This window comes from Rutidosis leptorrhynchoides, chromosome 4 (assembly GCF_046630445.1).
Source record: "Rutidosis leptorrhynchoides isolate AG116_Rl617_1_P2 chromosome 4, CSIRO_AGI_Rlap_v1, whole genome shotgun sequence".
Lineage (NCBI taxonomy): Eukaryota > Viridiplantae > Streptophyta > Magnoliopsida > Asterales > Asteraceae > Rutidosis > Rutidosis leptorrhynchoides.
In genome coordinates this window covers 152,794,660-152,821,412 of record NC_092336.1, presented here as the reverse complement: position 1 = coordinate 152,821,412, position 26,753 = coordinate 152,794,660, and the positions used below count along the sequence as shown (strand labels likewise).

Here is a 26,753-nt window from a genome sequence, read left to right as displayed (position 1 = left end):
AGAGATTTTTACATAAAGGCGCTCTAACTGTGATTATTCAATCACTTTCAAAACCGGAATACATACATACATATATACATATTACATATATAATGTTAAATGAAAACTATAAGTATCAATTTATAAACCACCTTAAACATATTTAAGCGCAGATAAGACTCCATCAAAATAAGAAGTATCAGGCCAAATATCAGCAGCAAAATCCTTAAGACCTCTAGGGAGCAACCATTTATTTACAAGGTTGCAAACATCAATACTCGGGGAGTACTCGGTCGGAATTTTTAGGGAGTATACTCGGGGAGTACTCGGATATTGACCAAGTTAAGTTTGACTTTAACTGATTTTGACCTAGTTTTGACTGATTTTTTAAGTAATCACGACTATTGACCAAGTTTGACAGAGTAATCCCCGAGTTTTGACCGAGTTTGACTATGTTTGAACAAGTAATCCAATTGGACCGAGTAATCGGGAGACCTTTTTTGCCGAGTACTAGTTGAGTACTCCCGATATATGCAACATTACTTATTTATAGGACTGGATATACAAAAATATGATCATATCATATACAGTTACACAAATAAAGAATGGACGAAATTATATCAACGAAGAGCCTTTTAAACTCATAATTTAAGTTGAGTTTTTTCACACAATAACCACAATCCATTTACCTGACAACGCAAACCACTAGATTCTGTAAAAAGCTTGAAAACAAACATTTGACTTCCAATCTTGCGGTTGATACTAGCTACTTGTGGTAGAAGCTAAATCATCTCTCAGCATCTACACATAAATTTGAATACATCAGTTGATTAGATACTCCTTTGGTAATCTGATAGACGACAGAGTCAAATGTGATTTTATAATTCAAATCCTTTCTTATTATGAAGTAATTCCAATTTGTTCGAGCAGATGTACCCAAACACATAGTCAACATGTATAACTGGCACTGAGAGGAAATCAAGTGAAGTTCGTTCAAAAATGGAACTCCTATTGTTACCAGGGATTAGATAAAAGCAGAGCTATTATGCCATGGTTGAAGTTTTAGGTGAGCAAAAATTTAACTTGTATGATTAGTTAGTGGATTGTTATGACATGGGGATGAAGTTAACCGTTTTTGATAAACACATATTACATTTCCGGTGCACTATTTTTTGTATGCTATAAGTCTTAATGTTGTGCATAATTGTTATATGTGTTTCCTCTTTTTATTTATTTATTTTTTTTTTGTCGCATCTTTTTTGGCGCGCATAACTCTTTCAGGTATGTTTCATTTACCCCAACTTCATTTTTATGAGCATTCCTATTATTTCTATTCCTTTTCGGCCGGAGGTCCAGCAATCTCTCGGCTCTCGAGTAGAAGGAGGGACGACCTTTTCTAGCCGCGGGTTCTATACATGCGGATGGATTAGTGACTTCCTTCTAATCTGGGGTATGAGGAATTATTGTCTACATCTCACCTCCTCATACCCTACATTTGTGGGATTGAGTATTGTTGTTGTTGTTATTTTGTTTAATAATCTATATAAATTCTAGAACAATGATAACTTACTTGAAATCTCAATGCCTTCTTAAGTTGTTTTACAACTTCTTTTGCTTTTGGTCGTTTTTCTCTATCTTCACGTAAGCACCGGTAGGCAATCTTTCGGAATGTAGTCAATGCTTTCGGCATGATCTGTGCTTTTATTTTCTCAAACACCACGTCATCACGTTTTTCATTTTCAAAGCAACGGTTAATGAAACTTGGTAGATATATACCTTCCCGTTTGTGGGTCTCAAATGTTGATCGTCCACACAAGATCTCAAATAAAACCACACCAAACGAATATATATCGGATTCTTTGGTTAAGAAACCCGATTTTAAGTAAAGTGGATCCACGTAGCCTGGTGTGCCGCATGCACGGTCGATGGCGTAGTCTGTTTCCTTATTTATTGCACTTATCAAGGAAAGCCCAAAATCTGCAAGTTTTGCATTCCAGTCATTAGTTAGTAGAATGTTAGCGGTTTTGATGTCCCTATGTATCACCGTCGCTTGTTTTCCAATTCCTCTGTGAAGAAAATCTAATGCAGTTGCAACGCCTATACATATATTAAGTCTTTTCATCCAATTAAGACGAGCTTCACCCAAATATTTATCAAGACTCCCTCTAGGCGCATACTCATAAACAATAATTTTTGCATCTTTTTCATCACAATAGCCTACAATACTAATGATATTACCGTGCTTGTACTTAAAAAGAATTTGGAGCTCATTCTGAAACTGTTTATCCCCTTGACCACCCCTTGTATCCAATTGTTTTGCAACAATTGTGTTATCACTTTGTGGAAGTTTTCCTTTATAAACTTTCCCAAACCCTCCTTCGCCAACACAATTTTTATCATCGAAGTTTTCTGTGGCTAATTTTATGTCCTCATATGAAATCCGGAGAGTATCTTTGTTGTTTTCCTGTCAACGATGAAACACCAAATAAAATACACGCATGCATGCATTATAATAAGAAAAAAAAAATTATATTATACTTGTATAATCAGTGACTCCCAAAATTTATATGTTTTCAGGTACAATTTGCGCCAATTGATACATGTTAGAGAAAAACAATGATGAAAAAAATGAAAAGAAGAAAAAAAAAATTGTGTTCATATTGCAATGTATTTTTAATTTACTTTTCAATTTTACTCCTTACTTAATGTCATTTTTGTTACATAAGCGTATAAAAGAAATTTATCTCATTATTTTTATCTACTTACGAAAGTTTTAACATATCTAAAAATGAATTATTGGACAATAGATTTGGGACGGGAGGGAGTAGTTTTCAAATACGTAAAAACTTAAGGCTACGCGTAAAAAACTTACTTGAAACATTAAGGCTTTCTTGAGCTCCTCGACAACAACTTTTATTGTTGGACGTTTGTCTTGAGTCTCTACCAAACACGCATCTACTATTTTCAAAAATGCGTCCAAAGAATCTTTGTTGGGTCCTTTATTCAGGCTAAAGCCGTCACTACTAATCTCTTCCTTAATTAGAGGATCTAACATATTCATCACGGCTCCTTCACGGATGCATCTTCGTACCTCATATGCAAACCTTTCATCACTCTCCTTTAAATTTGCTGAATCAGGTAACTTACCACAAAAAACTTCACACAATAGTACTCCGAAACTATATATATCTGATTCTCTTTTTAACTTTCCCGTCTTTTCATATTCTGGATCAATGTAACCATGACTGCCAATAATCTCATTGAGATGGAGAGTATCGTCGTCGAGATAAGGAGGAAGGAATATAGACCTACCAAAGTCGAATATTCGTGCCCTCAAATTTTCGTCTAAAGCAATTGTGCGGCTTCTTATATTACGATGTATTATCACCTTTTGTTCTTCCATCTCGTAGTGTAGGTACTTCATTCCATATGCAACATCAAGGCATATTCTCAAACGTTCAGACCATGTAAGATGAGGTTGTTTCTGGAAGTCCAGAAAATGTTCAGCAAGGAATAATTTAATAGTGTTCTCAAAAACAAGGATCATCTCAGAATCTTCATCACAAAATCCTACTAGAGTGACTATGTTAGGATGCTTACAAATGCTAAGCTTTTCAATTTCGTGTAAGAATAAACTTTCTCTTCGTTGTTTTTGTTGGTTTATTCGAACGAAGAGGCGTTTTATTAATGCAGTGGTGCGTCTCTTGGGTGGTTCGCTTTTATACTTCTCTTCTACCGAGCCAATAATTTCTTGATTGAAATGCTCAAGTTCTGCTTTGTATACCCGATAATGACCTTCATGCCAAACGATGCATGCCTCAGAAAAGCTATTTGTGGCCGATAATATATCACTGAGTCGAATTTTAAGGTTCTTTGAGATATTTTCCTGCAACATTGTGAAAAAAGGGTAAAGATTCTTGCAGCTTATACATTCCTGGAAGAATAATAGTAACATAACTTAGAAGAAATTGTATGTGCATGTGACGTTTTATTTATTCCTATATATAAAGCTATAGTAATACTAATACTTGTCACAATGGTAATACAATTTTTTCGTTATTAGCATTTTGAGCAAGTTTATACGAGTAGTAATTTTCAACTAAATTCTTCTATGTCAATAATCAAAGAATTATTGGTGATTTTAGTATTATCAACTTTTGGTTAATTAGGATTTAATTGAAAGAAAAAGTTTATCTATTTATATTCAGTAGTTAATTTGGAAAGTACGTAGTGCACGCTCGTTTGGGATAATTTGACATAGTCTAGGAAATTGCAAGCGTCAAGAAATTAACCCATTAAAACAGGTTTATAACCGAGAAGCAGTTTTGTAACAGCCAAGCACTTTTGTGACCGCCAAGCAATTTTGGAGCCGCGAGTAACCGTCATTCCAAAAGTGTATCCGAAAGGCTATAACCGTCATCCTTAAAAGGTTGCGTCTTTTCATTATAACGTTGCATCCATTCACTTCATATTGTGTTACGATGGCATGTGAGGTTGCTAAATGTTTTTGGGATCAAGGTGATAATACTTAAATCTAGCTTCGATTCGTGTTTTATGTGTTTGATTCGATTGTACAGTAGGTTATAGGTTGATGATGATAAATATATGAATGTGCGGTTGAAGATGAATGAAACGGAATCTGAATGTGTAACTAACTTGTATATAATTTTGTGATTCGATTAAAATGAAAGCCTAATGCATAGTGGAATTAGTCACTAAGATTAATCTATGGCTTTCTTCGACAATCAATTTGATAGGATCAAATTGATGTCACAAGTAAACTCAAGTGTCCAACAATATGTTTGAGAGTTTAGGGGAGGCACACCTTTGATGTGTGTGTGAGATTATGAGCTAAGGGAAGGAAGGCTTAGCTTACTCTAAGGGTGTGCCTAGTATTTATACTCATACTAAGTCACTTACAACTAACAACTTGACTATTAAGTCTATCCTATTTATCCCTTGAACAATCACTAATCTATATCTATTATTATTAGGAATAGTATTCTTAACAATCACCGCCTTAGATATATAATATGATTGATAATCTTCAGCATTCGACAAATCTTGAGAAACTCGTCTTTGCTGGAGATCTTGATAAATCTTTGGGTACATATGTTGAGGAGTATATCACATGTGTTGCACAGATATCTTTTGAATTTGTGGTACACTGCACCATTCGTCGAATCTTTATCTTTCTTGAATTGCTTGAAGCAGGAGAATGCAAGTGACATTTGATTGCTCCCCACAAATGTAGAGTGGTCAATTTTATTTCTCCCCCTCAAACAAACAAGTCTCTTTGATCTCCAGTACTCTTTGATTGACATGTTGTTGAATCTTTTCTTGAATTCGAGTAGAAGTTGATATCTTGAATGCCTTATAATTTGTTGAATATGACATTTCAGCTTTCATCAATATATTCTCCCCCTCATGATGAACTTGAATTTTCATGATCATCATGCTTGGTCGATTGATGCGACAAATAACATGCAAATATTTTTGGTAAGGAAATGTGATATCCACGACATTTCCTTTTTATTTAGGAAAGCAACATGGTGCAATTATGATGTGCTAGCAAAACTATTCATGTTGAATATCATCTGAAATAAGATGCACACCATAAAGGAATAAGGTAATGAAATGTGTCATCCAAAAAAAACCTTGGTTTAAAGTTTACAACCCAGTACAAGTATCAAGCTCTTACAAAATCACTCTGGGTTAAAAGGAGCAAGAAGAGCAAGATACGAAAAATAGTGTAAAAGGAATGTACCATCCACAACATAAATAGCGGTACGATGAAATTACTTTGTTACAACAAAAACCAGTCGGCAATAAAGTTGATGATGAAGAAAATAAAGGAATTTGTGTAGTTGGTAGTGTGCTATCCACTTCCAGTCCTTGTATTTAATAGCGACACATAGCAATTATCTCACTCGGTAAACAACTTTCCGGGTAAAAAAGGAAAGTGATGAGCAAGAAAATCGTTAACACAAGAATAAAATTCATGTGACCTATAAAGATATAAGATTTCCGCTCAAGTTATCAAAATAAATGTTTAGAGTTTTACTTTTAACGTTTTGGCGAAGTCTCTATGACTTACATAGAATTTGGGTAAAGTGATCGGATGCATACACCATCATTGTTAGGAGAAATAGTGAAGTAGATCAGCGTTTTGATCTGGCACATGGTCTGGTTTCTGACAATTCTATGCAATCACCATTTTCACGGTTAACACCTGATTTTGTTCAGGTGACGTACATTAGATTTGAATATCTAAATTTAGTAGGATTTCCTTTTTTCATCGTAGTAGTTAGCATTACTCAAAACGTTGTTGGAAAGTCTCTTTACAACTTGCATGAAGTTTGGGTAAGGAAGTCGGGCACACACATTATCCTGGTGAGGAGAAATAATGCAGACAACCCTAGGTTTGTTGTTTAGATTCTTAGTTTGTCATCTAACTACGATTTTAACAATGAGTACGGGTTTCCCACGTTCTTAGAAAGGCCAATTCCTTCCAAGTACCATAAGAGATTCACGAGTGTGATCTCTTCAACTTGTTCTTGCATGAGCATGTTGATCCGTGTCAAACATGCCAGCGTAATCTTTTTCAAGATTAGTAAAAATTGGGAATCTAATAATACTTATCAAGGTGCATTCTCGTATTTCTAGATAATCAACCTTATGATGTTGACTATTGACGTGATGCTCAAGCGGATTTCCAGCCATTAAAACGAGAAATCTTTACAAGATTTTCAGCAACTCTAGAGTTGTTCTGGACATTGATCTCTGATCGAAAAAAGACGTGTCTATTTGTTATCACTCATGTTCTAACTCCCTTTTAACACTTGCATGTCTTAGGTGAGAAAGATATAATAGTTAAGCACAAAATTTTTTTATTTACAATTTTTATAAATATCAAAAACAAACATATTTTTGAATTTCATATTATCAAAAAAGAAAAACAATAATATATACAAACAATTGGCTTTTAAAACCCTTTTGAAGACCGGAGTCCATATTGAAATATATGGAAACCATTATGAAGTCAAATCATTTTGAAAATGATTTATAATACCAATTATAGGTATTATCGATTTGACTTATTGACTTTGAATTCCACCTTGGTTGAATAAACGATCTATCTTTTGAAGATAATTTTTTAGGAATCAATGGAGATGCAATTTTAGCCAAACTCACGGATCGCGGCCTTGTTAGGACCCCAAGGGTGTATAGTGTTAATGTGAAACAAGCTAAATAGATGGTTCCTTAAAAGAGGGCTATATAAAGAACCTAAGTAGTCCTAATTAGATAGTCATTGCATTGTAACGGAGTTTAAGAAGCTGTGGAATGTAATTTTACCGAAACTCTCTAATACCGAATATGTTCTCTATTCACCCGAATCTCGTTCTATCTCTTATATCTTCAATTCTCACCATGACTTGACCTATCATTTGGTATAAGATCGTCCAGGAAGTGATTCTACATCACTATATCAATCCAGAGATTGAAGATTACATGATCTTAACACATTCGATTAGATTGAATTAGATTCGGTTTAATCGAATTTGATAATCCGATGTTCAAATTTGTGTGAAAAGCTCAGTGAATGTTAATTAGGTGTATTAGAAAGTGTTTCAATCATCATTACAGCTTTACAACAACAATTATGGCGATTCTAGCTATTTTTTAGAGTTTGTGGCTAAAACTCTCTATCTTGATCAATTCAAGCTTGTTTATGTGTCCAAGTGAAGATCAGTGGATTCAGTTGTGCTCGTGAGGTGTTTATTCATCAATTTGACAGTTTAATTTCATTAATTCATCAATTTTTGATGTTTTGATCCTCATTCGGTATTTCAACTACCATACCGAGTCGGCTTCAACTCAGAAATTCACTTAAAGTGTTGCAGATTGTGGAGTGTTTGTGATTCAATCACATTCAGTTTGATAAAACACAGCTAATTCAAGTGGTTTGAGCAAGGATTCGATCATATTTCTATGTTTCACATTTAGACTCGGTTTATCAACTACTACAGTTGACATTCGGTTTATACACATTCGGTATACTTGATATTTCACGTGTTACTAACTTGTTTCCTTTTGCAGAAAGGTTACCAAATTTGATTCAAAGTGTTAAGCAATGGATTGGATTCATCTGTTTGTGATTATTTATAGAATCTGGTTACCGAATCAGATACCGTAACCGAATCTCAAATATACTTGATATATTTTGGGGTTTAAGTGTTCTAAGGCATCAAGTTCTGCACGTACCAAATCTGTGTGAGATACTTATCATTTTTATCAGTTTCTGATACAGAATCTGATATACCGAATCTGCTACAGTACCGAACCAGAGACCGAACCCGAATATGCTACAGTACTGAAACCGAATATGAAATTTTGTTAGATTTTTGATTATGAATCTTGGCTTTTGTGATTTACCGAATTCATTATCGAATCTACCCCAGTTTGTATCAAAATGTCTACTCAAGATACTTTGATCATTGGATCTGATTCAAGACCTCCTGTGCTGTTTGATGGCAAGTATTACCAGTGGCTACACCTTATCACTCAATACATAGACTACAAGGGTGAGAAGGCAAAACACATTTGAGCTTCTTCAAGAGATGGACCAATTACTGAATTTCATCCAGAAATTGGTCTACCAATTCCAGTCTATGAACTCTCCGGTGAGAGACGTGAGCGTGCTCAAGGTGATATGGAAGCCAAGAATATCATCATGCAAGCTATTCCGTATGAATTGTTTGAGAATGTTGATAGCAACACACCTGCTAAGGACATATGGGATGAGATCAGGAGACAACAAGAAAGTTATGACATGACTAGTGTCACTAAGCTGAACAAGGCCCTAGGCATTTATGAAGATTTTAAGCAGGAACCTAATGAACTACTCAAGGACACCTACAAACGTTTCAATGGAGTTCTGAATGAGTTGAAGAAATGTAAAATCATAAAGGTGAATGCTGAGATTAACATGAAATTTCTCAAAAAGCTCAATTTTGATTGGACTCCTTATGGAACCATCATTCAATCTACCAAGGAGATTGATAAGCTTAACATTCATGAGCTTGTTGGGGTTCTTATGCATTATCAACCAGTTGTGTCTACCCTTCAAGAGGATAGGAAAGAATCTTCTCTGGGTGATCCACTTGCCCTTATTGCTAAGAAGAAGAGCAAAACTTACACCACTTCCTAAAGCTTATCAAAGAAAGTGCTTGTTGAAGAGTCACCTGATTCTGAAGAAATCAATCTTTCAGATGTTGATGACTCTCACCTTGAATTAGTCAAGATGGCTGCTATGTTCACCAAAGCATTGAACAAGTACAAGTTCAAATGCAAATCAAACAACCAACACAAGAATTCATCTTCATCATCCTACTACAAGAAACCTCAACCTCAACAAACTGATGATTCCAAGAAGGAAGATTCCACCTGTTTCAATTACGGCAAAGCTGGCCATTTCTCTCGTGATTGCAAAATGCCAAAAAAGAAGGATGCAGCTTAGTACAAGAAGAAAATGTTGATGGCAAAGGTTATGGAGACTAGGGGAGAGCTAAAACCGGTTGATGATACTTGGTTCAATTGGAGGGATGATTCCGAATCCGAGGAGGAACATGCCAATGTATGCAAGGTGACCACGCTTATCAAAGCTAAGGAAGCAGTGGAGAATTCTGACTCAATATCTGATGATGATGAGGTACAATTAATTGAAATCCCACTTGATTTCATTAACATGCAAAACACATTGATGAAGAATTAAATCTCAATCACTAAAGAGGTTAAAGGTCACTGAAAACAGAACTTTAAAAGATAAAATTAAACTTAATGAGGCTAAACCTTCTTCATCATCTAATTCACAATCGGAAGTGAATAGGTTGAGAATCCAACTCAGTGCAATGGACACAGAGATAGAAGAACTTAAGAAATCAATTCTTCTGATCAAAATTGAAAGAAACTGATTATCGTTTGAAATCCGAACGTCTTGCAGAAAAGGTCTAATTCTTAGAAAAAGATTTATCTGACCTAAAGGAACAATACGAACCCACAATTTCCAAGTTGAATAAGAAAATTTTTTAATTGGAAGAGATCATCAATAAAAAGAAATCTGAAATTTCTCTATTCAATAGAGATGTGCTAGAAATGAAAGCTTAGCTTGTAAAATATGAAGATAAACTTTATCGAAATGAGCAATCAAAAGCTATAAATGAAAGGGAACTTTTGAAGCAAACAATCTTTATGAATAGACCAAAAACTATTCATGGTGAAAAGTGGGGGGTTGGTTATGAACATCCCAAGACGTTGGATGGAATTTCTAAGAAGGTTTCTGGTTTATACCATTCTGATTACATTCAAGCTGGTTTACCAACGCATTCTATTCGTGCTTCTGATGATGAAATTGATGATATTATTGCTAATCGTTCATCCATGAAATATGCTCAAATTGGCTTGATGTATGAAAGGATAAATGAAAAAAATGGGAAAACCTAATCCTAGTTTCTTACAAGAACTAATTGAACAGGAAAAGATATGCAACATGCTGATTATGTGCCTAAACGTAGATTGGTTTATATTCCTACACTGATGTTAGAGAAATAGATATATATTAATGCTTGAGAATGAAGTGTTGAACAAACCTAGTTCTAGCATTATTACCATAGATGAGGAGTTAGACCAACCTTCCTTGGAAGTAAAACCAATTTTACTGGCCTTACCTACATGTCCTGTTTCAGATAATCAAATCTGTGAAGACCTAGCACATGATCTAATTGTCTTATTTAAGTCATAATCACTAGGTCACAAGGCTTTAGATGTGAAAGTAGAATCTTAGGTAGAACCAAAAGTTAAACCTAAGGTAGAATCAAATGATGAAAAGCCTGAAATGTTGGATTTGAATCATCTAGTTGATAAACTTGAAAAGAAAAATGTTGAATTGCAACTTAAGTGTTCATCTTTGAAACAAATACTTGTCTTGTGTGATAAATTACCTCCACTTCCTAAGAAAGAATGTACTTTTTCTTTTAAGGAAGGTGAAGTTGTAGTTTCTGCTAAGGAATTATGTCTTGAAAATAAAAGTTTAAATCACAAGATAATTCAACTAAAACAGGCTAACACACTAAAGCAAGTTTCTCCAAGTGAACAAACGAAACATATTACATCTGTATGTGAGAACAAAGTGTCTCAATGTGTTCGTGGGATTAATAAGAAGGTTAAGGGGACAACAAATTCTAAGGATGCTAAATCCATTTCTATTCTTAAAAATTCTTTACGTTCTCAATTTGGGAAAAGTGTTTCAAAAGTTGCACCTTCAACATAATTCATTGTTAAGAAGGTTCATTTTCCAGACGGTTCTTATTCTAATGAACAACTTCCTATGATGCTAATGTCAAATCAATCAAAGGAAAGTCTTTTAAAGAACCCAGTGAAGTCTAAAAAACACACAAATCCAAAAACTAATTTGAGTGAATATAATAAGAAAGAATGTCATATCAAAATGGAAATTTTGAAAACTCAATCATCTCACATGTTAAACAAAAATTTTGGATGATTAACTGATAAAGGTGTTTTTCGTGTCACGGGTTATAATCCAGACTTGATTTACAAATCCATATTGGTACCTAAGTTAAAGACTAAGAAAGTAGCAAACAAAATAAAGAAATCTGCTAGTCGACCTAGGAAACCATCTCATGTATTTCATTTTACTTCTGTGAACGAAACATCGTCTTGGAATAATATGTGTGTTAAGACTTCTGATGATTCTGTAAACCTTGAGATTGCTTATGCGAAAGATATGTGTAATGTGCTTTTGAATGATGCTTCAAAATCTAAATTGCATGATGCATTACATTTTACATATTTGTGCGATCCAAAGTTTGCTCCTATTACTAACCGTAGAGGACCCAGACAAGTTTGGGTATCTAAACTCTAGAAAACTTAACATTTACAGGGTTTCGACGCTTATGTGTGGTATATCGACTCTTGTTGTTCATGACACATGACGGGCGATAAATCCTTGCTCATGAATTTTGTTGAAAAATTCCTAGGAACGGTTACTTTCGGAAATGATGAAATTGCGGCGATAACGGGTTATGGAGATTATGTGAAAAATGGCATAACGGTTAAACGGGTCTCTTACATTGAAGGCATGGGTTGCAGTTTATTTAGTGTAAGCCAATTTTGCGATAGAGATCTCAAAGTCGTATTCGAACATCTTCAATGTTCGGTGCAATCCACCAATGGCAATGATCTCCTTGTTGGTAAACGTAGTGCTTCACTTTATACCATTGATCTAGATCATGCACCAAAAATGATAATTTGTGTTTGGTTGCTAGATCTACAAAAGAAAATTTGTGGTTTTGGCATCACCGGATGTCTCACCTGAATTACAAGGGTATCAATCGACTAGTCTCTAAAGACTTGGTTGATGGTATTCCTAGCTTTCAATATGATAAGGATCATGTATGTCCATCCTGTGCAATGGGTAAGCTTATTCGGACTAAACATCCACTTAAGCAAGTCCCAAGTACTTCAACATCCTTGCAATTATTGCATATGGACTTATGTGGACCCTTGAGGGTTTCTAGCCTCGATGGCTGGAAACATGTGCTTGTCATAGTTGATGACTATACACGATATACATGGATTTTTCTCTTGCGAACTAAATCTGAAACCCCCACCATTATCATTGAGTTCATCAAGAAAACTCAACGCGCTTTTAACAAATATGTTAAAAGCATCAGTGATAATGGGACGGAATTTAAGAATAACATGCTTGATTGTTACCTAAAAGACCAAGGCATTGAACATCAGTTCTCTGCTGCAAGGACCCCCCAACAAAATGGAGTAGTCGAATGACGTAACCATACGTTGTGTGAGGCAGCATGAGCAATGTTTGCCTACTCCAATTTACCTCCAAAAATGTGGGGGGAGGCCATTTCAGCTGCATGCTATACCCAAAATTATTGTATCATAAATAAACGTTTTGAAAAAACTCCTTATGAGTTGCTATATGGTAGACGCCCGAGCGTTAAATATTTCTGTTTATTTGGCTGTATCTGCTATGCTCTTAACGATTTTGACAGCCTTGGAAAGTTTGATGCTCATGGCGATCAGGGCATATTTCTCGGTTACTCGTCGAACAAAGTGGCTTATCGTGTTTATCACAAAATAACAAGGATGATAAAGGAAAGCATAAATGCTAGTTTTTATGAGTTATCGAGGATGACTTTTGAACATCTCAGTTCAAAACCCGATCCAAACCTGGCTACCACTTCTTCCGCACATAACTCAATTTTCTCAAAAAAGGGTTTTCTTACGGTAACTACAGAGGAACTGGATATATTGTTTGATTTTTTGTATTCTCCTCAACAGAACTCAACTGTTCATGCCGTACCTGAAACACCAACACAATCAATTACAATTGAGACACAACCAAGTCTTATTGATGAAGATACAACACCAACTGATTCACCAGTTGTGTCTTCATCCTCCATGCTACCTACTGATATTAATCTTGAACTAATTCAAGAAACATCCCTTGATACAACTCCAGAAATTTCTCCTAAATTTCAAACAAACCCATTAGACAACGTTACTTCAGAACAAGAGGATCTTGGCTCAACGACAACAATGGTTGATGTTTCAATGGATACCGCTACTACTGGACCTCTTCCACATACCAATCGATGGAGTAAAATTCATCTAATTGATCTTATCATTGGTGATTCTACTACTCCTGTTTCAACTCGAAGGGCTTCTCGAAATATGTGTTTATATACTGCCTTTCTTAGTAAGATTAAACCAACTTCGGTGGCTCAAGCCTTACTTGATCCAAACTGGGTGATAGCTATCCAAGAAGAGATAGGTCAATTTGAACGTTAGAAATTATGGCGGTTAGTTCCAAGATTAACGGGTCAAAAACCAATCAGTGTAAAGTGGATCTTTAAAAACAAGAAAGATTCTGATAGGGTTGTGGTTCGAAATAAGGCACGACTTGTGGCTAAAGGTTATAGACAACAATAGGGTATTGACTATGATGAAACGTTTGCTCCAGTTCAAGGATTGAGGCTATACGATTTTTTCTTGCTTTTGCTTCTCATATGAAGTTCACGGTTTTTCAAATGGATGTCAAAACCACTTTTCTTAATGGTCATCTTCAAGAGGAAGTTTATGTTGATCAACCTGAAGGCTTTGTCGATCCTATTCATCTGAACCACGTTTACCACTTGGAGAAAGCTTTGTACGGTGTAAATCAAGCACCGCGTGCATGGTACGAGACCGTGACAAAGTATTTACTGGAAAATGGCTTCTCTCGTGGAACAATTGACAAGACGCACTTCATCCATAAAAATCACGGTCACGTCCTTTTAGTTCAAATTTACGTTGATGATATCATTTTTAGTTCTACATCCCCGGCCTTATGCAAAAAATTTGGTGACCTTATGGCCAACAAATTCGAAATGAGCATGCTTGACCAGCTTAATTTCTTCTTGGGGTTACAAGTCAAAAAAATTACCAAATGGGATTTTTTATCAGTTAAACCAAATATATCAATGATATGTTAAAACGTTTTAAAATGACTGCTTTAAAACCCATGACAACCCCAATGAGGAAATTGTTGAATGCTGGCGAACTCTTCAATAACGTTTTATTTTTAGTGGTGTGGGATTAAAAAACGATAGAGTCTGTAACTTTTTTATGAGTCAAACCAAATATATCAATTTCATCCCTATGGTGGCTATGAATAACCCTTATACTTAACATATCTTGAGCTGATAGTTAAGGAACCACACTTTTAACACTAAGGACCAACATACATCATTGTTAGTTACATATAATTAACACTTATAGCCGAAAAGAGTTATAAAATGAACAACAATTATGTTCATGTGATTGTGTTGGTTTTGCGAAGGTTTTTTGGGTTCCGAATTTTGAGTCTGAGCAGAGGAAGAATTTAGGTGAGACATTATCGAACAAATTGAATAAACCTCGAAGAACCTGCAAAACAGACAAATACACGAAATGTCGAAAATACGAACGATTATCGAATATTGCTCACTATGATGAATATGTGGTTTGTAAATTTGAATTTATGATGAACGAAGATTGAACAAGTGTTTATGAACAAGAATCGATGATTAATATAACAAATTAGCTTTAAATCACTTGAATGATCTCAAGTTTTGACAAACTTTAAAACGAAACCTAGAAACTCTAAAAGATTGATGAATCTGTGAATTCAGTGATGAAAGCGAAGCTTAGATCGATCAACGGAAGTTGTTTAGCTCTGATATCACATGATAATATTTTATTCTAGCTCCGATTTGCTTTTATGTGTTTAATTCGGTAGGTTGTAGGTTGATGATGATGAATATATGAATGTGAGGTTGAAGATGAATGAAGAATCTGAATGTGTAACTAATTTGTATTAGTGATAAACATGAATCTTATATACTAAAAGGTAGGATAGTTTGTTGTGTCTTTTGTATTTATCCTTGTCATGTATTGTAACTATATATAGTGATCAATATTAGCCATCCTGCACATGCTTACTATTAAGCTCTCTTCTACCAATTATTTGCTATGGTGTCATCAGGTAGAAACCCTTCTTTCATATCAAAATCTTACACAGTATATAGATGGATCTCTTCAGCCCCTATCGCCGACGATTATTACTGCTGATGACACCTCTGCTAATCCCGATTACATAATCTGGAAAGAACGAGATCATCGTGCACTTATCATCCTTCAATCATCGCTAATTGAAGAATCTATGGCTATTGTTCTCGGATTAAAAACAGCCCGTGAAGTTTAGAGTGCTCTTAAAGATCACTATAGTCATGACTCGATTGATAGGATGCACACTCTTCGAGACCGCCTACGGCAGTTACAAAAGGGTACGTCCACTATTGCCGATTACAAAACAAAATTTAAAAGTTCGTGTGATCAGTTATCTACTATAGGTCATCCTATCGATGAAAACGATAAATATCACTGGTTTTTTGTGTGATTTGGTGAGAATTTAAATACTTTTTTAACCACGCAATGAGCATTACTCGTTCCACGTTTTGCAACCTTGTTTCATAGGATGATGACCATGAGCTCTTTTTAAATTCTATTCAGATTACTACTCCTGCTCAGGCCGCTTTCAACGCTAATTCCTCTTATCGTCCACTCAACAATCAGACTCGTGGTCGGGGTAATTGTTCACGTGGTCGTGGGCGAGGTCGTAACAATGGTTCTCGCAGGTTACCGCATTGTCATTTATGATTATAGAATGGGATTACGCTTCAGATTGTGTTGATTCATTGTCATATGCTTTTCGTTCTCCAGCTCTAGATGCGAATTTAGCACAAGAATTTCATTCAAAATTGTCACGTCTTATACGATTTTCCGGATTGGTACGTTGACTCGGGTGCTTCTAGTCACATGACATCCTCATCATCAAATCTTGAAGCTGCTACTCCTTACAAAGGTAACAAGTCCATCACTTTTCGGAATGGTAAAACCTTTCCTATTACATATATCGGCTCATCTTCATTATCTCCAGATTTACAATTATTAGATGTACTTGTGGTCCATTTTCTTACAATAAATCTATTATCTATTAGCAAGTTAACGTGTGATAACCGATAACCCTGTTGATGTTTTATTTTCCAACAATTCATTTATTATTCAGAATCGGCGAATAAAGGCTCTTCTTGCAATGGGATGGGGATAACATGATTTATATGTACTTGAGCGAGGATAAAGAGCTTTTATCTCACAACTTCGTTTAAGAAAGCTGAAAGGATCATATGAGCTATGGCATAATCGTTTAGGACATGTTTCATTTACTATTATTTTATTGTTAAAAAAATTAAACAGGTTATCATTATCATTATCAGTTAGTTCTATTTTGCCAAAACCGAGTCTTTGCTCTCCTTGTCTACTCTCTAAGAGTAAACATTTAGTTTTTAATGATAATGAAAAGCGTGTTTTACATGTTCTGGATTTAATACATTGAGATTTATGGGGATCTTCTCCTATTACTTCAACTAATGGTTATCGTTACTATGTTATCTTCATTGATGATTTTTCAAGGTTTACTTGGTTTTATCGTGTTCGCACCAAGTTGGAATTTCATGGAGTATTTGATGCTTTTATGCGACTAGTTCAGACCCACTTCTCATGTAAGATTAAAGTCTTTCAGAGTGATGGTGGCACCGAGTTTCTAAACTCCAATGTTCGTGCCTTGCTCACTAACAATGGCCCACATCATCGAATCTCGTGTCCTTACACTCCTCAATAAAATGGAAGGGTCGGGTGAAAACATCGTCATACTACTGAAACTGGCCTTGCAATGATGATTCATGCTCATGTTTCTGCTGCTCTTTGGACTGATGCATTCAACTCAGCTGTTTACATTATCGATCGATTACCATTGCCAACTTTGGAGCATAAGTCTCAATATGAGCTATTATTTGTTGTTACACCAAACTATGACATCCTACGTACCTATGGGTGCCGTGTTTTTCCTTATTTATGAGATTATCCTCCTCGCAAGTTAGCTCCTCGGAGTCTTGAATGTGTTTTCATCGGCTATAGTGCTCATTACAAAGGATACTGATGCCTTAACATCAAAACTGGACACATTTATATTACTCAGCACACACAATTTGACGAGTCATCATTTCCGTACTCTGGTTCATTACCAACTATTGATCTTGGCGTCCTAACATTTTCTAATTTTCATGAACCTTCTCTAACTCTATCATCCAAATGTGTCACTAATCGAAAACAACCTGCTACTTCACCAACTGTAGTTGCTTCTTCGCGTCAACCTTCAGCTTGTTTCCATTATTGCAGCTCGTACACCGTGTTCCAGCTGCCACGAAATGAGTGCAGTTATCCCTTCTGTTGCTGCTGTCACGGAACAGCCGACTATTGGGGGTGCAAACCAAAGTCCCACATCGGTCATGGGACAAAACAAATGTATGTATATAAGTCTAAGGGGAAGTCCCTCTATCACCAATTGGTTTTAGAAAAGGATGGACTCTTGGGCTTATATTGCAGGACATTGTGTTTGGGCTATACGATCCTTACAAATGGTATCAGAGCTAGGCTATAGCCCCAATGTGGTGGACAGCGCAGTGGGCGCACCCCTGAGCGCACGCAGCGGCGTGGCGCGACCCTGGCACGATGAGTTGATCCTGGAAGCTTTGTATCGAAATCTCCCTGCCCTCCCACCAGGTTGAGAGTTCCGAGTTGGCGGCGGTAAAGGTTGGATCTGGACTATCGTTAGAGGGAAGGCTCAGATGGACTTGGGTTTGAGGGGAGGTTTGTTTGGGGTGCAAACCAAAGTCCCACATCGGTCATGGGATAAAACAAATGTATATATATAAGTCTAAGGGGAAGCCCCTCTATCACCAATTGGTTTTAGAAAAGGATGGAGTCTTGGGCTTATATTGCAGGACATTGTGTTTGGGCTATACGATCCTTACACCGACTGCTGAACTACCAATTTTTGTCGTTCCAGCACCTGCACTTTCATCTGATCAGCCCTCAACGACTAACACTTCGGCTCCTTCAGTTCATCATATGAATACTCGCTCTAAATCGGGTATTTTCAAACCAAAATATCCTGTTGATTTATAGCTCATTTATCATCATGTTCTCTTCATCGTGCATTACTTGCCTCGTCTCAGCAAAAAGGATTTAACATTGCCGGAAATAGCATCACTATCCCTAGCTTAGGTGAGTTTTGCCATTTCTCACTTTCACATACACCAAGCAAAATACACACATAGCAAAAAACTTTTACAAACACATTGTGAGACCTAGATCTAAGATGAGTTGAAGAAAGCCGTGGATGAATCTTATTTTGATTGAATCCATTAGCTACGAGTGTCGCCTTACCTTTCTAAACCGCACATTGGCATAATTGAGTCATGTTATTTATTTTATTTATTTTTTAACAGCAAACACACACATTCATTTTGTTTACAATGGGATTCGAACTCACAACCACCAAATTAATTATGAATTCAATTCATATGGGTAGGCCATAGTAATTGAATACTATTATGGTGGTTGTGTTATAATTGGAGCCCATTCCCACTATGTTATACACTCTATGTCCCAATTTAATAGTCCTCGGATAATAATCATACAATTTAAGTAATGCTTATCGTGTATTTTTTTACTTTACAGTTTTATATCCCCAAACTTTATACTTACTTTTAACTTTTATATATATAAAGTAAGGGTATAAACGAGTTTTACCTTATTTTTTTTTAATTTAGTCTAGTTATAAAAGTGAACTATTAATTTGTAACAGAAACTAACAATTTAATATTCCATATGTTTCATATTAATTGTTTTCAAATAAAAAATACATAGTTTAAGAAATAACATTATTATATTATACTTTTTCTATAGTTTACCGTTTTACCCTTACTTTTTACCTATTTTTTTGTCATGCATACATACACTAGGGTATTAATAAACTTTATCTTTTTATTTTTATCTATTTATTATATTATATTATATAAATATGGCTGGAAATGTACAATAATTTGGAAAATTTTAGAAAGGAATAATAGAAATAAATATGGGAATGATTAAGTAATTAATTAATAACGTATACTGAAATAAGATAATAAAATATATGAAAAGATTACCTTCAGATTCTTCCATTCAGGAATTTGAACTGCATAATTTGAATGTTCCTTTAACATCAAATACGACATGAAATAAGTAATTTATTCGAGAAGTAAATATTTGTAGGAAAAAGAAAATAAAAACAGAAGTTTCTTACAGGAATTTCATGTGTCGATTTCGGGTCTAATAATTTATCATATCCATCGACATCTACAATCTGGTCGGACTTATGACATTGTTCTGGCTTCTCCATTAAGCAATAACATGACAAAAACATAAAGATTAGTGATAAACAAAATCTCAAGTTTATGCTTTTGAAAGTTGCAAGGCAATGTTATTCCATATTGAACTTTAACTTGTTGTCTATCAAATGTATCTTAGCTAGTCACGTGATAACTTGGTTATTTTTAAGTGTGAGATGGAAAGAAATCGAAAAGGAAAAAAAGAGGCAAGAAGCTTGCGGATTGCGAGAAATGTGCTCAGATATCAAAGTTGACCGAGGAGGATCTTCGCAGGTGTGAAGACTTGTTCCAGGTTGCTAAAGGTGCTTCGCGGATCGCGAAGTCTTGACGTATTCATCAAGTTTTTCGATTTTAGAAAGGATTTCTCTTTTCACTTATAAATTGTAATACTAATCTCATTTTATTTGTTACCAAATTTTAACAAGAAATTCTATAGTGGTTGACCGTAGACTAAACCAATGGCAAGATTACACATAATTATGTTTAAGTTCATGTGTTATTTACGTTTCTTGATTAATATGTTTGTGTGATGTGCATATTCGTTGGTTGTCGGTTGTGCATATTATCCGTTTACCCTTTTGGACATTCATGGTACATATCCATTAGGCAATAATTATAAGAATTGTACGTTATAAATCTCAAATGAGTCATTTGTACTATGTTGAAGCTAACCAGAGAAGATAAACACGGGATTTTTCTGGAAGTCACTGATAATATTAAATCCATACAGTTGAAGTTGACTAAAGTTGAAAAATCGGGTTCGTCTGAATTCTTCTATACGTATGTGCTCGGTGTTCCAATGGTGAAGGGGGAGTGACTAAATGGAAGATTAAGGGTGTGGTAGTGTTCTTACACAATTCTCTTGACAGATATGTCCAAAAGTTTAATATGCCGGGTGGTCTATTCTTTGTTGGAAAAATATATCGGGTCAATGGTATTTTGTATGATTAGTCAATTGGGTGATGAAGTTGTTAAATTCGGGTCGAGCTCCGACCCGTTATCTCACAGTCTATTGGGGGTGGTTGATGTATCTAGAGAGAGTTGCTTGGTCCTAGCGTGTAGCGGAGATCAGGTTATTCTCGACAGTTTGTGTGTAGAAAGCTCCTTTTCCGGTGTGGAAGAGCAGCGTGTCCCCGGTAGTTTATCCATCGATATTTCATAAGGAGTTGTAGCAAGGTAATCAGTCGTTCACGTGGGATGATTGAAGTAAAGGCTTATGTACTAATATAATTTTTATTTCAGTTTGACATAACTAAACCAGATTGGATATAATCATGGTAAATTCATGTGTTATTTACGTTTCATGATTAATATCTCTGTGCGCTCTACAGATTTGTTTGTTATCCGGTGAATTTTTGATAATCAAAGATTAACAAGGTCTCGTTCGGGGACACATATCCTAACAATTATGGGGATACCCTATTCATGGTAAATATGCGTTATGATTGTGTATTTTTTTTAAAGTTTGATGATGAGTTGGAGGCATTGTTCTTATAGTCTTCATTGCTCGAGAGTTGGTTTGGTGTGATGATAATAGTTAGTGTTCATCTAGAACTACTAAGTTGACTTATGAAAGGATTTGAGATTTATTTCTCAGTAAATGAATAAGGAGGAAAGATTCGGCTGAGACATCGGGTTCACTTTTGAGTGGTTCAGGTAGAAGTAAGCGTAGAAGCAGATCAATATCTATGAGAGAACCATCACAGGTTAGGAGCGTAACTTTTTAAATAATCAACGGCTTGGTCAATTTAAATCGAAGTTCCAGAATAAGAAGGCGGGCGAGAACATAGCGCTGATGTGATAGAGGTTACTCTTTTGTGGAGTTTCTTGATGAGTCTGGGTTTTGGATTCGGGTTGCTTGTTTCAAGCCGCCACATACATGAACGAGATAATGAATTAAGGTGTTATTCTGGTAGAGTTTGAATGGCGTACGGAAAAATAATGGATGTTGCTAGAATTGGTGACTTAGCCATTAGACACCTAGGCTATGAGTGAATCCAGAAAAACATGAGGTTAATTTCCAAGCTCACGAAAACTTAATCTCAGGTAGGTGGCCTGTTGGATAATGAATAGTGCCATGTTTTTTGGAGACCAAGAATGAAGGTGGTCAGGGTGGTTAGATTATTGACACGGGTGTAAGACGAGAACCATGTATATGGTTGAGATTCTCACTAGGGAATGGCTAGGTGGGAGGATAGGTGCTGAAAGTCTCAGCTGGATGAACTTTATAGTATTATTGAGGGATCTTGTTCGAGAAGTAGCTCAGGAAGACACGAACCTAGCGGGGGATTATAGTTGAGTGGGAGCCTTGGGAACACTAAACGAGAGTGTTGATACGGGTGCATATACATTTAATTGCAAGTGAGTTTAGATAATCAACGATCATCAACGGCTTGTTTGAATCCACAAATCCAAACAAAACCAGTCTTATTCTATTGATCAATAAATGAACACAAAAACAAATAATTTTGACTTACTTGAAACGATAATGCTTTCTCAAGCTCTTTGATGATGTCTTTCATCGTAGGACGTTGGTCTTGAGTTTCCGCCAAGCACCTATATGCAATTTTCACAAATGTGTCTATAGAATCTTTGTTGTCATCACTTTCTTCCTTAATTATAGGATCTATAATTTCCATTAGTGTTCCGTTAAGGAAGCAACTGCGTGCCGTATATGCCAGTCCAACTTCACTCTCGGTTGTGTACATTTGATCGTTGGCTACCCTTCCACACAAAATTTCGAAAAAAGCTACTCCTAAAGAATATACATCTGATTCTCTTTTTAACTTACCATGACGTAAATATTCGGGATCACTGTACAATGGAGAGCCAACAACTAAACCGAAACCATGAACATCTTGGTTAGGAGGAACGAAGACCGATAATACCAAGTCAACAATCTCTGCCCTGAAACTCTCATCTAACGCAATTGAGTTTGTAGAGAAATAACGGTTTATTACCGTCTTTTGGTCTTCCATCTCATGGTGTAGATACTTCAATCCATTTGCAACATCAAGACATATTTTCAAACGTTTTTCCCAAGTAAGAACATATTTATCTCTTTTGTTTTTCAAATATTCAGCAAGGAATCCATTAGAAGATCCCTCGACGATAAGGATCTTTTCCGGATCTTCATTACAAATTCCAAGTGGAGTGACTATGTTGGGATGGTTACAAGTTGTAAGCATTTCGATGTCTGTACGGAATAATTCTTCTTCTTCTAGTTTGTCCTCTCGAGGGCGCATGCGTTTTAAATAGATATAGCGTCTCTTGGGACGTTCACTTTCATTCTTTTCTTCTACACAGACACAATTTTCTTCATCACAATGTTCAAATCCTGCTACGTATATGTCATACCAGTCGTTTCTCATGATGCGGTATGCGGGAGAAAAGTTGTTGGTGGCCAGAGTTATATCATCGAGCCTAAACTTGAAGTGACTGAATTGAGATGTCAACTGATTCAAGCTGGATCTCTGCAACTAGTAGGGAAAAACTAATTAAATGCTTTTACTTGAAACAAAATTGCCTCATAAGAAATAAATAACTCCTAAAATGACATGTCTCTAATACTACCATCTTAGGCCACTCCCTATTGTAACTAAACTATTCATCCTCTTAACCTTCCACATCAGCGCCACATCAACACCAATATCTTATAACTAACTCATAATTAAACAACCCCTATAATGGCTAAAACAATACTCCTCTTAATATACAACGTATAAGCAATAAAGCATAAAGTCCAACAATGAAAAGCCACTGGACCCACAATTCCTATAACTAAACTTAAAACTTCCGTTAAATTGATGGTGGATGCGGGTAACTAAAACGGGTAACTAGCTCGTGCCTATGGTTAGTTACGGGTAATGACGGGTAATGAACGGGTAATGAGCGGGTAATGAACTATAGGGAGTGGTCTTACAAGTTACAAATATATATATGGTTTTGTAATATATTTATGAGTCTCCAAGTTTATCAAATTCTGAATATTTGAGTGGTATCTATCTTTCTCGATTAATTAGGCGTCTCTATTCATAATGTGTACGGGTAATTTAGGTTTTTCTTTGAGAAAGACATAAATTAAAACTAAATAGATCCAAAAATTGAATAAATCACAATTGATGCAGGCTTCTGATTGAGAACATCCTAGGATCTAATTACTCAGAGGCATCTTTGGACATATGCAAGATAGGCAACCGCCTAGGGCCCAAAAAATTTGAAGAGCCCAAAATTTTAAATGTATATATATATATATATATATATATATATATATATATATATATATATATATATATATATATATATATTCTATTTAGTTAAATAAAAAAATTTCATTTAGAGTTGTAATATTGTATATTTTAAATAGTTAAATTCATTGTAGGTATATAAAAAGTGATAAAATTAAGTATTATCATTTTATATGTATTAAAAAATTAAACGTATATGAGGGCCCATATTTATTTTCGCCTAGGGCCTTCGAATAGTTGAGACAGCCCTTTAATTACCTAGCAAATTAACAATTTTGAACATTTGTAAACAACAACGAAGACAATACACAACAAACCAACCTAAACCTAAACCTATCAGGGACATTAAACACCCGAGTCTTCGATGTACTTTGTAATTTGTATCGTCTACCTTTATCATCAGCAAAATTAATGGTAAGAAAATAATCAATAGACAAATTGATGACATAAGAGAAAAACAATAAAGAATAGGGTCTTACATTCAAACTTTCATATGGCCGCTGAAATTCGAATGCCTTCTCAAGTTCGCCAACAATATACTTCATATGTGGACGTTGTACTCGCTCATCCTTTACGCAAAATACTGCTGCTGGTAAGAAAATTGATTGTGCTCTATGACATATTTGAGCGGATAGACAAGGTAGGATTAAATTACCCACCATACTATTTTCTTCATACTTGAGTTTGACCAGTGAAACTAGAAACTTATCATCCTCATTTGGTAAAAACGCTTTCCTCCCACATAATAATTCCAATAAAACAACACCAAATGAGTAAATGTCGGACTTGTGGGTCACACCACCGGTCTTTCCAATTTCGGGGTCCACATACCCTCTTGTTCCGATAGCTTCTGAAAGGAAAACATCATCCATTCGATTAACAGGATGGTTGATGGAATATTCAAATCCAGATAACTTGGCCCCAAACTTATTGTTTAATAATATCGTAGAGCTGTTGATATTACGGTGTATGACAGAGTAACTACGTCCATCTTCTTTATGCATGTAACTTAAAGCACGTGCAATGCCAACACTTATCCTCAGCCTTTGATTCCATGTAAGGTTTGGGTTGCTTAGATATCTCACGAGGCTTCCTTTAGCCTCATGCTTGTTTATGATGACCTTTTCTCCTTTTTCGTCACAAAACCCAATAATCGAGACAATATTTTCATGCTTGAGACTAGAGAGCGCAGAAATCTCTCTCAAAAACTCGATATTGTGCTTATGCTTATTGTTTAATCTCCGAGCGGCAATTTTCACCCTTTTCCCAGAATGCAAGAGCCGTCCTTTATAAACTATTCCTAACTCACCCCGCCCGATGACATTCTTATCATCGAAGTTGTCGGTGGCTTTTAGTACGTCTTCAATTGGGATTTGTAAGTGACCAAACTTCGTGATTGTAGATTCCATACTTCCTTTTAGATCTATATATCTGGTTATTGAATGAATAGAGTACAAATAAAAGGAATGTAAGTTACTCCTTTATAAACGGAAAAAAGTTGATTGTATATTTCCTATTTTGATCCCCCCACAGACAAAAAAGGAATATTTATTGACTTATTTTATCTTACAAATGATTATTAATTTTTTTTTTTTTTCATGTTGAAAATGTATTGAGCTTTCTATACGGAGTAAAAGATAAAAATGTATCAAACTTACACTAGTGAAAGTTGTATCTTTGTTTTAGATTCGCGGAGGAAACCTCCATAGCAACAATCATATTGGGTTCCACTAGCGAGTAAAACCCTTGGTGATGAGCCCTCGAGCGACGAGACTTGTAACAGGGTGAATTGCGCACATTGATGCCCCCTCTAATAAGAGCCCAATCAAGTCAATTTTAAGCGTTACCAATAGTTGAATCTAAGTCCCCTGCTTTATTGAGAATTCGATGACTGCTTGGGCTATGACAAAGCAAAAAAAAACATTTAGTTGTATCCTTTTTTACAAAGGTAAAAAAATGTATGATAAGTGTGAATGTTGAATACTACGAAGTACTAAATGATGTAAACCATCATTATTATGTTGACGTTGAAGTTTCAAAGCTTAACATGTGCACCACTAAATGCTAGTGCAACTTGATATTTGAACATAGATATTTTAAAATGTTTGAATATGCAACATGTTATTAGGCTATTAATTGTACAATCTTAGTCAACATTCTAATTGCGTATGCACTGAGCTGGCCAGTGATGGGATGCTTTAAGTTGACAATTTTCGTATTGTAGCTTCTTCAATTAATTAGAGAGAAAAATGAACTTAACAATTACTAGTATCGGTAGCGCGGTTGGAGCTTCGTTGCCACCGCGGTTGCATGCCACCGATACTAGTAGTCGCAGTTGATACTGCCGTTCGTAAATCGCCTTCGTACATGTCATTGGAAAACATATACGAACGCGCTTGTTTAGTGGCGGATCCGGAAAATCCACTTACCGGAGGCAAAAAAGTTGATCATAAAATTGCAAAATTATTATAGCGGTCCAACACAACGTAAGTTAAAATATTGCGAGAATAACTTTAAAACAACTAACAATTGACTTATCAAAATTATATTAAAAGCACTTCTTCAGTTAGATATCGATACATACCCACATTAGTGAAAGGATTACGTGTATGTACGTATACGTTAATAGAAA

At 35.6% G+C, this 26,753-nt stretch overlaps 1 protein-coding gene across 4 annotated transcripts; it reads right to left on the bottom strand.

The window, feature by feature from the left end:
* On the bottom strand, window positions 1-26,043 carry LOC139903939 (uncharacterized). 4 transcript variants are annotated; one of them, XM_071885867.1, is made up of 8 exons: window positions 25,780-26,043; window positions 24,601-25,552; window positions 22,352-23,353; window positions 19,790-19,879; window positions 19,653-19,700; window positions 2,852-3,865; window positions 1,550-2,443; window positions 1-780 (listed from the first exon to the last, which is right to left on the bottom strand). In XM_071885867.1, the coding sequence occupies exons 2-8, from the start codon at window positions 25,528-25,530 to the stop codon at window positions 742-744; spliced, it is 4,017 nt and encodes a 1,338-aa protein (XP_071741968.1). In that variant the 5' UTR covers window positions 25,531-25,552; window positions 25,780-26,043; the 3' UTR covers window positions 1-741. The 4 variants fall into 4 exon arrangements, with proteins under 4 accessions (XP_071741968.1, XP_071741969.1, XP_071741970.1 ...); XM_071885868.1 differs by lacking the exon at window positions 25,780-26,043 and having other exon boundaries at window positions 19,790-19,876; window positions 24,601-25,658; XM_071885869.1 differs by lacking the exon at window positions 25,780-26,043 and having other exon boundaries at window positions 22,352-23,347; window positions 24,601-25,658.
* Window positions 26,044-26,753: the final 710 nt, after the last annotated feature.

Coding starts and splice junctions, on each gene's coding strand:
- LOC139903939 (XM_071885867.1), bottom strand. CDS start 25,530: ATGGAATCTACAATCACGAAGTTTGGTCACTTACAAATCCCAATTGAA. Junction 19,880..22,351: donor AGAAAGCATTATCGTTTCAA/GTAAGTCAAAAT, acceptor TGCTTAATGGAG/AAGCCAGAACAATGTCATAA. Junction 2,444..2,851: donor AGAAAGCCTTAATGTTTCAA/GTAAGTTTTTTA, acceptor CATCGTTGACAG/GAAAACAACAAAGATACTCT.